At 30.8% G+C, this 12,894-nt stretch overlaps 1 protein-coding gene across 1 annotated transcript; it reads left to right on the top strand.

The window, feature by feature from the left end:
* The first annotated feature begins 6,780 nt into the window (after positions 1-6,780).
* Positions 6,781-9,905, top strand: LOC110821720 (transcription factor bHLH62). The gene is made up of 8 exons (XM_022051642.2): positions 6,781-7,992; positions 8,118-8,348; positions 8,454-8,519; positions 8,618-8,686; positions 8,816-8,887; positions 8,989-9,213; positions 9,308-9,407; positions 9,489-9,905. Exons 1-8 carry the CDS (start codon positions 7,114-7,116, stop codon positions 9,524-9,526), a joined length of 1,680 nt encoding a protein of 559 aa, XP_021907334.1. The 5' UTR covers positions 6,781-7,113; the 3' UTR covers positions 9,527-9,905.
* Positions 9,906-12,894: the final 2,989 nt, after the last annotated feature.

Consider the following 12,894-nt stretch of genomic DNA (forward strand, 5'->3'; position numbering starts at 1 on the left):
ATTAATTTTCCCAGAAACTCCAGACCTGAATGGTCTGCGATGTAGCGTCCCCTACCGAGCAGGAAAAGTTCGTCAGTTCTGATTTCCTCCGCCACTAGTTTTCATCAACCAGTGGTTTTCGACAGGACACCGACCATCTCTTTAATTTCAATAAACAAATATTTAACTTAAATGTATTTTACAAATATATTTAACTTAATTAATCACCCTAATCAAACATTGCATATTTTTCATTATTAAATTACATTTTAAATAATTGCATAATTTAATACATTAAACTATAACAACTCCTCCAAACCAAGTACCAGTTTTTAAATTAATTAAGGTACTGAACCCAATTAGACGAGGAAATTAATTAATTAATTAAAGTGAAAGCTCCATCTAAAATTGTCTTAAACAACACTAGTCATTCTCTTTTTTGTTAATTAAATTTAATTTTTTTATTTGTGGGTTCGTGTTTTTTATTAGCTTACTTTACTTTTTATGTTTGTAGTGGTAAGTACAGGACAGGTGACAGACAAACAGGAAGAGAAGCCATTCATCACTAGCCTAAACTAATATTTTTTGTTAAGGGTGCGTACAAAACATGATGCATGGATACAAGATTAAGAAATAATTATGTTTGCAGAACAATTAGTTTACATATAAGTGATTACAGTGTTGATCGGTATATGTATATGTATTTATACAGATAATGAAGGTGGCATGCACCTGCCTGATGTGTCGGATTTATTGTTGTCGACTGGCTTGACATAAAAGTATCTTGGATTGAACTTTAGCAGCTTCCTTTCAGTTTAATTTAATTGGGTGACTAATTTTTAATTTCTGACAAATTGATGGAATTCAGGAGGGATATATAATTTGATATTAATGTGTTAATCTAAACCAATTATTCTATTAATTATACACACCAAACTAAAATTAACGAGAAGGGTAGGGTTTTAATTAAACTATCAGTACCCAACAACACAGGGGAGCTCAAAGAAACAAGAAATAAGAATACAGAATTATATACCTCGGTATATACATATATAATTGGCAAAATCAATTAATATTGTACGTCACCCAAATTTGAATTTTGATTGTGCATCGAATTGATAAGTGGAAGAGACAAAAGAGCACCCATAAAATTTGACCCATTTAATTTTCTTTCTCAAGATCAAGATGCAGGCGGTTCTTAATAAAATATAAAAAAATTTACCGAATTAAATATCACGAGTTTATAAAATATAATGCAAAAAACATGTATTATAGTTTTTGTAGTGAAAATTATGAAGATGCTAATGTATGGAAAGAAATTCATATCGTGAATGTTTGTTCCCATATTGGTTGAATATTGACTATGGCATACTCAGTTTCAGAGTATGGTTAATTAGCTCGTGCCAAGCCGCAGTGATAATGGACACATACACACACGTGCATGCATTGTGTATATACATAATAATTTACGCATGCAGTGATTAACGTTAACTAATTTGAATGCCATGTGGAATTAGAGTAGTGGCCCAGGCATGGTACGGTAAATTAATCTCGTTTTAAGTGTAGTAAAAATCATTGAATTGGGACAGTTTGGCCCCTCTGGATTGAATTGTTAAGTTGTAACACTCATCAATAAAGCTTCAATTCCACAAGAAGGTTGTTTTTTTTTTTCTTAATTTAATACCAAAATTGTTAAAATAATTCGGAATTTTGTAAATATTGACATTTTTTCAACATTTAAAAAATGATGTTATAACTCTCAGATTTGCAGTAACTTATGTTTTATATATATATATATATAGTTAAAGCGTGTGTATGTGTGTGTGTATATATATGTATATATCATGCATGCATGCATGCATGCAATGCGGAAAGGCAAGAGTTCTTAATCTCATTAATTGTCAAAATCGCATGATCACAACAAGAGATCAGGTTCATCAATAACATGGACGGTGGATTTTCCTGGTCAGCCATGCCAGTGTAGTAGTGTACCCAATATAATTATTATCCGGCATTTATTAACTTTTGACCACATTTCATCAAATATCTTTTATCGTTTTTTTCTTAAAAAAAATCAGAACTTTATCAGCTTCATCAATTCCGTGCATGTATATATATATATAGATATACACGATATTATTATATATATACTGCTCACTAAATTTAAATTAAGTACAATACGATAACTCGGGTGATTTGATTTTTACATATAATACACATCATTTATATTGTAAGCTTTTTAGGTTTGGTAATGGAGGTAGAATTTGAGATCTGGGTGACCCAGAGAAAAATATTCATATAAGTCGGAATATATACTTGAATGTATTCTCATCATCAGAGTCAGGAAATTCTGGCAGACCAATTTTAAAACGTGCATTTTCAATATTCATATATGTATATTTAAATGTGAAGCTGGCCGCCATAACCCCCATGAAGGTTCCCGCTATACACACATCTGTGATCTTCCTGCCTTTGCGACCTATACCTACACCTATAATCACTGTTAAGTTGGTTGGTATACGTAAATTTAGTAAATAGAAAATGCATGCCCCATAAATCGTAAATTTAATTTATTAAAATCAAGTTGTTCGCACATTTATTTTACCAGTCAAAATTGGGAGCCTATACATACATACGTCCACTTCTTTAGAACAATATTCGACACGACAGTACTACCAAATTTTTATATAATTAATTTAATATATGAATTTTCGTTATATATCTAATATTTCTTTATTTTTTTGGTCTTGAGATATATATATATATATATATGTACACTGAATCCCCCTAATTCGTATGACATTCACAAATGATGGACGAGGATGATCACGAGGGTTTGCAAAACTCTCTTATTGAATAGTATTATTTTGAAAATTAATATTTAAAATAATTAAAAGCAGAAAGTATTTCAAGAAAGTGACAAGTAATTAACCAAACAATAATGCCCTGGTCAGACATGCATGAATTAATTCAATTTCCTTTTGAATGAAGTTTTTGGACCATCCATCAAAATCCCAAAAAGATTTTTGCTCCCAACATTAATAATATAAATCATGAATATCATTTATATATATATATATGTGTGTGTGTGTATAAAACATTTTATGTCAGATATACATACATGGATGTTGATCTTCAATTTGTTCAACTTGAAAGATACATGACGGATGCGATTTAAAAAGAAAAAGAAAAGATACGTTGATAAGAGAATTAATGGTGGACATAAAACCAGAATTATTCATAGATATTTTGTATTAATTAAATTTAGTATTTGACAGGCAAATATTAGGTTTTATCATCTTGTGCATACCCACCAGCAGATTAATTTTTAATTTCTTGTTTAATTTTATCTTCGGATCCCATTAATTTAGCAGAACGTAGATCGTATAGATTTGGCTTTAATTAGCTGCAAAATGACCACAAGTGATGTACCTAGAAACAATTTAAGCCAATGTAATTATTTGTGTTTTGTATTTTAGCTAATTATCTTTTTAATCGAGCTCCATGTTGAGATATGGCATTGATTGATTGATTGATATATATTTATATATATATATATATGTACATACAAATACATACTCATATATCCATAAAGAGGTCAGTATCTTTTTTGTGGTTATCCCCAGAGAGTGATCTTAATTAATTCCTAGCTACGTATGTGCCATACTTACAGACAAAATAAAGACGATATAGGAGAGAGAAGATACATATATATATATATATGTATATGTGTTTATGCTTCATAATTTTTATATTTTTAATTAAATTACATTACATTACTTAGTGTTACAATGATTTGTTTAACAATCGGTAAAAAATTATATGAGATCGAATTATAATGTAAAATTTACTTTAATATCATATTATGTATATTATTACTCAAAATATACAGAGTATTGGTATTAATTTCTCGATAAATACATAAATTATTACTAATTTTAAATGTGAGATTGCATTTTATAACAAGAATTATATATGTTGCATTCGTGCAAAGAGATGTTGAAACGACAATCAATGGATAACGAAGAGCAATCTCTTGCAATCATCAAATATACATATATATATATATATATATGGTAGTTCGTGATTTTGGGAAGATTTAGATATCTATTTTATTGATTGATGGCAATTTTTTGAGCATTGTCAGTATATGCACGTAGATATATGGGTGGTTAAAAATTTATTCTTATTTAACATTCTCATTCTTGTTGACTATAATTAAATATATTATATATATATGTATAATTAAGAGATTGAAGGCACATAATTTGACCACAATTAATTTGTCACAAGGCGTGGAGGACAAGTTTTAGTTTTCTTCTGGAGAGAGGATTCAAGATTTAATGCACACTTCCACGCTGGATTTTAGTTACTTGTCTAATCGATCAATGTATATTAATATAATTTTTTTAAAAAAAATAATAATTATTCTACCACTGCAAGAATTTGGAGAGAGAGAGAAAAAAAAAAAAGACTGTAATATCATAATTATTAAATATAAATAAAATTATAATTACATTAATCAGGTCTTGGGATCATAGAGATTAAAGACTGTTGGTGAGTATAATAAAGTAAAGCCTTTTCAAGGCGTCTCCCGTGTATTATTTCAGCGATCAAATAAAGCCCTTTTTTAATTAATGTGTCCAAGTTATATTAATGATTGTGGCACGCCCATTCAGTCAAGCCAACAATGAAGATCACACAATTAATTGCAGATTAGATTAGGCATAATGATGAATGAAGAGAAAATAAAACGAAGAAATCTAAATTGGGTTATTATCATTAATTGACACAAAGAGAATAATCATGATTTTGTTTAAGCTCGCAATCATATTAGGGGGGGGGGCATCCGATACACAATTATATAGATTAATTAAATAATCATGGTTTCACACATTGTTTTTAATCCAGTGTGGCTAATGTTAATACATTAGAATTTTGAAATGTTTTATATTTCGATAATTAAATTGTGTGTTTTAATTTAATCTATGAGTTGGTAAAATTAGGCTTGCTAATGATGACAATAATATTAATCCTATCCCAAGACTGCAAGTGGCTACCTAGTAGATATGATGAAAGGAAATTTTATTATTAGGTTGTTTGATTTCTTATTCCACTAATTGGATTCTGATTACCCATTTTAAGCTACATAAATCAAACCTTAAAAACATTATATATTTCTTAATTAAATTCCATCCCGATAGTCAAATTTTTTATTTTCACTGTACGTGTGAATTTCTAAATTTTGTATTAATTATTATTTTCTTAATATATGTAAAATGTTTGTGAATTTATTACATGTGAAATCTATACAAAATTTCTAACATATAAACTTTGTTTAGGAAATTAGACACGACTTGTTTTACGGGGACATGAATTTCCCGTTAAGGAAAACAGCATATATATGCTTCTTTGATGATACAAACAGTAACAGGGGAAGTGATTGCTTTTAGGCATATTGGCAGTAGCAATACATATGTATGCATGCATACACGTATATACATATACACATACACATACACATATGTATAATCAAACTATATACCGACATGTCCTTGCTTACATATAGGACCACATAATCCTTTTTGCCCCAGCCAAGGCAGCCATTCTCATCATTCCCTTCTCTCATTGCCGTTATACTCGAAACATATATACTTTTTTTTTTTTAAATAGTTATGTATCTCTAACTTTGAATCTATACATTTTTATATATATTTTTTAAAATTTATTTCACAGTAATAATATTTTTATCTGTTTTCAAGGGAGTGTATGTATTTGGGATGACCGCTATATATGGCTGTATATATAATATAAATTAACATATAATAATGAGCTCCCTTAGCGCCTTATAAGTTTCGCCCTCTGGTTAAAAAATTCTATACGTAAATTTATAGTCCCAACCATTATATTGATTAAATGTAGAATATTAAAAAATGTTGCCGTCTTTCTAAATGAAGTGCTTTACAAAAAATAATAATAAAAGTAAGACATAAATATTTTTTTATTGGAACATAATATTTATGATGAATGTTATATACTCCATCTTAATATTATGTTTGTGGAGAGCTTCAGAAATTCAAGATTATTTTACGTGGTTACTTCATATAATAATAATATATATTATATGATTTAGTCGGTCTGATATGTGAACCCGACCAAGGCCGAGCTAACCGGCGAGCTGAGAAATTAATGCAATGATTGACCAAACCCTCAAAACGTTGAAGTTTCTGCATTTTAATTTTTTAGATATATAAGCGTGGATTTAATTATTATTAATTTTTTTTTTTTTTTAAAAAAAAAGAATTTACCCTGAGAATAAAAGAAGGTAGTTTGTATTTTATTTACGTTTGACTTTTATTCCCAGCAAACCAATGGGCTTTTGGTTTGACTCCAATGATTACCAAGTGGGAGAATAGAATTAGGGGGGATAAAAATAAAAATGTATTACCAGCTAATCCATAGTGGGTTCCTTCAAGTGTGTGTAATTAAATTAGGAACACAGATACCACAAAGTCCTATTAACCTAAATCTTAGCCCTAATCATAGTCTTAAGGACCTAATCTCGCAACAACTGTTGAAACCACTAATGGGTTAAGCAAAAAATGCCAAATTATAATTTAACAATAACAAAAAGAATCTATTGAATTAGAGTACTCAGAGAGAATTAATACAATAATGCAAAAACAGAGTGATTATAGAAGAAAAAATATATATATTATATATATATATATATTTTTTAATAATAATAAATATTATTTTTTTATGGGATTAAAAATGTTGAAAGGGAAAAGGGTGCGATGCTTTGACGTCCAAGGCCCGGCAACAACTGCCCTTCTCCGCCTTTTACGGGGGAAATCCACTCAACAATTACCTTTATATACGTACTTATATTTTTATTAACATTAATTATTTTTAAGAAACAGTACCTTTTGTTTTACATCTATATATCTTCCATTGTAACCCAAAACCATCCCCCCTTTCTCTGCTTCTTCTTCCTTCCATTTCTATTCAAATTCAACACAGAAACAAACGGGATTTTTGTTTCTTATCTACTGCTCTTCTTATTCTTCCTGTTTCGAGAACCCAAAGTGAATACAGAAAGGATTTGTGAGGATTAACCGAGAGTCGGACTTAATGGATAGTGAATTCTTTCTAAATGCAGGAATCCCTCCTCAACCACAGCTACCCTCATTGCATTTTGAACCAACCCCATCTTCTTCATCAATGCCGACTTGGAATTCATTCTCTCCCCCCATTGACCAACTCAATTCTGTCGACTGCTTCTTCAACCCCGCATGGGAAAAGTCAACGGACCACACTCTTCATTTCGACTCGGCCCTCAGCTCACTCGTCTCCTCGCCGGTCGCCTCCAATTCTAACGTCTCCACCGACAGCCTTCTTGTCAGAGAGCTCATAGGGAAGCTCGGAAGCATTGGCAAATCCGGCGACATCTCCCCCCATTCCCAACCGCTGTTGGGTACTACTTACATCAACACCCCCAACAGCACCAACACTTCCTGTTACACTACTCCTCTTAGCTCTCCTCCTAAGCTAAGTTTGCCCATGGTGAAGGAAAAAATACCCAGTTTGGGAAAATCAATGCCGTTGACCTCTGAATTCGTAGCTGACCCGGGATTTGCAGGGAGGGCAGCCAGGTTTTCTTGCTTTGGCAGCAGGAGCTTCAATGGCAGAACAGCTCAGCTGGGATTAAACAACCGTGACTTTGCTAACAGATCTAATCCAATCATGGCAAATGGGAAGCTATCGCGAGTCTCGAGCAGTCCCTCTCTCAAAGCAATTGGATCCCAGCCAGGCAACAAGACCACCTCGCCATCGCAGGATCGACCAGAATTGGCGAATTCCCAAGATGAATCCACCATTTCTGAGCAGATTCCAAATGGAGATTCACCTCCCAAAGTCCCCAATGATTTAAATTCCAGGAAAAGAAAAGCTGCCTCCTCTAAAGGAAAATCCAAGGAGCCTGTCGCATCCCCATCACCCAATGCCACAAAGGTATTGTTCAGTTTCCGTTTTTTCTTAACCACTTAATCCAAAAAAAACCTGTCAAATTGTTCAGTTCCCATGTTTGTCAAAACCCGAAGAGTACTGACTGAATACGTCCAAATTTTCCTTTTCAGGCATCTGAACCCAACAATGATTCCAACCCAAAACGGAGCAAGCAAACAGAGTCAAACGGAAATGTGGACAGTCCTGTTAAAACAGAGGAAGAAGCTCAACCAAATACCGGGGACCAGAAACAGAACAAGACGAACAACAACACCACAAAACCTCCCGAGCCACCCAAGGACTACATTCATGTCAGAGCCAGAAGAGGACAAGCCACAGACAGCCATAGTTTGGCCGAAAGAGTAAGAATTTCCATTACCCAATTACCGCAATTTAACCCAAAAAAAAAAAAAAAAAATCAGTCAATTTAACCAGCTAGCAATATGAACATATCTGAATTTGGTCAGGTCCGAAGAGAAAAGATTAGCGAACGAATGAAGCTTCTTCAAGATCTTGTGCCTGGTTGCAATAAGGTACTGCGTGCCGGGTGGATTCTCATTCTCAAATTTCTTTTTTTAAAAATGATTGATATAAAATGGACTTTGATTCCCATATTTTCTTTTGTTAATAGGTTACGGGAAAAGCACTTATGCTTGATGAAATTATTAACTATGTTCAATCATTGCAACGCCAAGTTGAGGTAAGTTGATGAATTAACATTTCTTAATCATCAACTTCCAGGACGAAGACTAATTTTATAACAATATATTAATGGGATTTCTTTTTCTTTTTTTTTTTTTTTTTTTTTTTAATTTCTCCCTAATTGCAGTTTTTGTCGATGAAATTGGCTTCCGTCAATACCAGACTGGACTTTAGCGTGGATACTTTAATCGCAAAGGATGTAAGTCTTAATGATTTTCTTTTATTTTTTGAAATTTTAATACTCCTAATTTTGTCAATTACGTCCAAATTTCAATATGTTGACTTTTTTTTTGGGGGCAGATAATTCAATCAAACAATGGCTTGCCACATCAAGTATTTCCAATAGATTCCTCGGCAGAAGCCTTTTTCGGTCACCCCCCCCTGCAAAATCCACCACTACTACAAGGCAACATTTGTAATGGGTCAGTCCCACCGTGCCCCATGGACCCATCAGAGCCTTCACTATGTCGAAACCTTAACATTCAATTACCCTCCCTCGACCAATTTCTTCCTAATCTTCCTCAGGTACGTTATTATTTAATACGATCTCTTCGGCAAATTTCAAATTATCTATAACTAATTAGTTTTTTTAAAATTTTGTTCTTAAAAATTCATCCAGTTCCCAACTTTCTGCGAGGATGATCTGCAAACCCTTGTCCAAGTGGGTTTTGGTCAAAATCCGATCGGGGGAGCCGATATAAACTCCGAGAATTTTCATGGTAACGAATTAAGCCCAACTAATTGAAATCAAATACTTATATTAATTAGTGATTTAGTGATGTGAAATTGTGATACTGCAGGCTCGAGTAAAGTATCCCATATGAAAATTGAGCTTTAGTCAACCATTTAGTTTGGTCCTGGATTCAAGGTATAAAAGGACAGTAAAAAAGGCCGCTGTAAATACAAGAATTTCATAACGGACCGAAGCATCAGTTACCCACTAGGCCATTTTTATGTTTAGTTTAAGTCTAATGAAGAGGGCTTATTATCTCTACATATATATATATATATATATTATTTTTAATTGGTATATTATGTCATTTTTTTTATGAATTTGTATTCTAATTTTTTTTTCCCCTGTGGAATTTTATCCACTGTAAAATCCTAGAACTGATTATTATGTAATTTGGTGGCAACAAAAATTAAGCCTCCATCGCACCATCACATGTAAGATACCAAGTACAATAATTAGAGGAAGAATTGTTATTATTTTTCAATAGTTGTCAGAATATTTTTTTGAATTTTCTTTTTTTTTTTTTTTTTTTTAATATAATTAAAGACAGATTATTTATATTAATAATTTTATTTGAAAATATAAAATGTGTCCGACAAATTAAATGTTTGGTTATTAATAAATTTTTTGCGCTTTATTCTCAGAAACGTTAACATCAAAATTTAATAGAGAGAATTAAATGTATCAATTGGTCAACATCAATTGAGGTATTATTAGATCGCGTAATCTTGTGGATTTGATTCTTACTAGTGTTAACCAGCTGTATGTGTTGGCCTTTTTATATATATATATAACTATAGTCTAATTTTTTAGTTGTTATTATTATGACATTAGTTTGTTTATGTTGGGCTGGGGGTCAAACTTGATTTCTGGCAATATCTGGGCACCTCATGTAATTATAATTTTTCATAGCTTAAACGATTTATTTTTAAAAAAAAAATAAAACAAGATTAGAAGTTGTAAACGACTCCCTTTTTTTTAAAAAAAAAAAAAATTAATTTATAAAATTAACTTTTTACTAATCTCTTTTTAATTATTTAATTTACTAATGAAGAGCATTAAAAAAGAATCCCAGGTTGGCAATTGGTGAGATTGTGACTAGACCCAATTAATCAATCAAATATTAAAAGTTAATTAAAGGAGGTAGTGGAGTTCAGGTATGGAAAGATGCCCCTAAACAGATAGGGTAATCTTTAATTATGCTGAGAAAGAGGTTTGGTGTGTAAAAAATCCGTCCAGTTTCTGGGCTTCTGGCATTTGCAGCCTTATTCATTATTTTATTAACCACCCTTTCCTTCCATTATTGCTCTGCAGATTAGGGTTTATTTAATTTATCACAATCAAATTTTTTTCCCCCTTTAAAAGATGCTTTGAATCTGCTGCTTAATTGTGTACGCAGCAGTATACAACATATACATATATATTAGTAATGACAGTGTTCATGTGACAGTCTTGTCGTCTCCATCTTCTTCTTTAAAAAAAGACCCCTATGATTTTAGGGATTTATCCCTTAAATCAAAATTTATGGTGCTTTATTATTTATTAAAATCATACACCCATTTATTAACTATTCAATTTGAATTATAATTTGAGGGTCAATGTGAAAATTACATGAACAACACTGTGGATTTCGAGAATTTCATACATTTCTGCAACATATATAATCTTGACAGAGACTGGGCTGAATGATCAGCTGGTACCCAAATAGAAATTAATTTATTAAATTAAGGGTGAATGAAATCTTTGAATAAGATATGGTGTGACCTTCTTCGTGAACCTTGTAAAATCTGAAGGTGACATAAGAAAGTTAAATCAAACAAGCTGTACGTTTATAATGAAATTAATTTCCAAAAATAAGATCTCATGCAAAATTAATTTAGTTGACATGTCAATTCCAAAAAAGTAAGAAACTTTTAAGATATCCTAAAATGATTTTTTTTTTTTTTTTAATAATTACAAAAACTACAGGATCTGGGAGAAGAATTATTTGTATGGGATTAGATGTTTAGATATTCAATTTTTATCATGAATATCACATTTTTGTGTTCCCACAAAAAAGTATATGTGTGCTTATAAATATTGAAATTTATAAATAAGCATATAATAATATCATTATCAATATGAATTCATCACATAATATAAAATTTTATTTGTACTAAAAAGTCAAATTTTCATCACAGACATTACTTATAAATTAAGTTGATAATTCAATTATTTCTTAATGAAGTCAATCTAAAACGTTTTCGTAAATTCTTTATTTATAAGTAGGTAGATTATCTATATGATATATAATTTAATTTCAAACGTAAACGTAATATAACTTATTATAAGATGATACGATAACAAAAAATAACATGATCATCTTATAAATTTTTTGGGATGTAAGATTTAAGTTTCATTTGCTTTCGTTCTCTTTTTTTTTTTTTTTTTTTATCAACATATATATATATATAAATTGAAACATATATAAAAAAAGAACATCATTCATTTTTTTCTCTTTTTCTTTTTCTATTCCCCTTTTGCAATCACTTTTTTGTGTGCGTGTGTGTGTTAATTTAGTTTTCCATCATTCACTTTTTCTCATCTTTTATTTTTCCATGCAACCAAACAATATATTCCAAAATTTAAAAAGCAAACAAATAGTACTCCTGTTTCCTATTTCTTTTTTTTAATAATAAGTCATGAGATCGATTTAAATTGTACTTTTATTTGTGTTATTATTTAAATATTATTTATAATGTATTATAATTAGTATGTGCGTGTATATATATATATATCACTCAATAAATAAATATACTAATTAAAAACTTAATTTTATAACATAATAAAAAATAAATAGTAAAAATTAATATTAGAGTAAGATTATAGAGGAAGTTTAATATAAGGGAGGAGAATTTATTTGGTCAATTGTCATAATCAAATCCTGAAATCCATGTGCTTAATGGAAGGAAAAAGGGTAGGATATATATATATATATATATATCTTCCCCACCATATATATATATATATATATGTACATAGTGAGGTCCCTACCCTCCAACTAAGACACATATTAGGACCATATGGGCTTGGTTGTAGGGTATTATAACGATCATTAGGGTAGGTGCCCTATAATTAACCATTAAAAAAAAAAAAAAAAAAAAAAAAAACATAGTTCCTTGTTTGGATGGTTGTCTTTTTCACCTTGCATTTGAAGCTTTTAGTTTTTAAGGACACTAATATTTTCACTTGGGAGCAATCCAATACATCATTTCTTTCACCAAACACTGCATTATTTCATGCTCTCCACCTGTAAACGTGTTGTTAATTGAAAAAAAAAGTCTGTCTTGCAATATTTCAAAGCTTCTTTTGGTCAAATCTATATGAAATTATAATAGAGATTTGGTCACTATCACTTTGGATTAGTGGAATATAGCTTTTCGGAAGTGAAATAATGCAAATAATGTATTGTTACTACGAATAACCAAATACTT

Source organism: Carica papaya, chromosome 3 (assembly GCF_054855325.1).
Source record: "Carica papaya isolate Zhongbai chromosome 3, ASM5485532v1, whole genome shotgun sequence".
Taxonomy (NCBI): Eukaryota; Viridiplantae; Streptophyta; class Magnoliopsida; order Brassicales; family Caricaceae; genus Carica; species Carica papaya.

What these genes read in the sequence shown, in the direction of transcription:
- LOC110821720 (XM_022051642.2), top strand. Translation starts at nt 7,114, where the DNA reads ATGGATAGTGAATTCTTTCTAAATGCAGGAATCCCTCCTCAACCACAG. An exon ending in TTGTGCCTGGTTGCAATAAG is followed by an intron (nt 8,520 to 8,617) that starts GTACTGCGTGCC and finishes TTTTGTTAATAG; the next exon opens with GTTACGGGAAAAGCACTTAT. An exon ending in CATTGCAACGCCAAGTTGAG is followed by an intron (nt 8,687 to 8,815) that starts GTAAGTTGATGA and finishes CCCTAATTGCAG; the next exon opens with TTTTTGTCGATGAAATTGGC.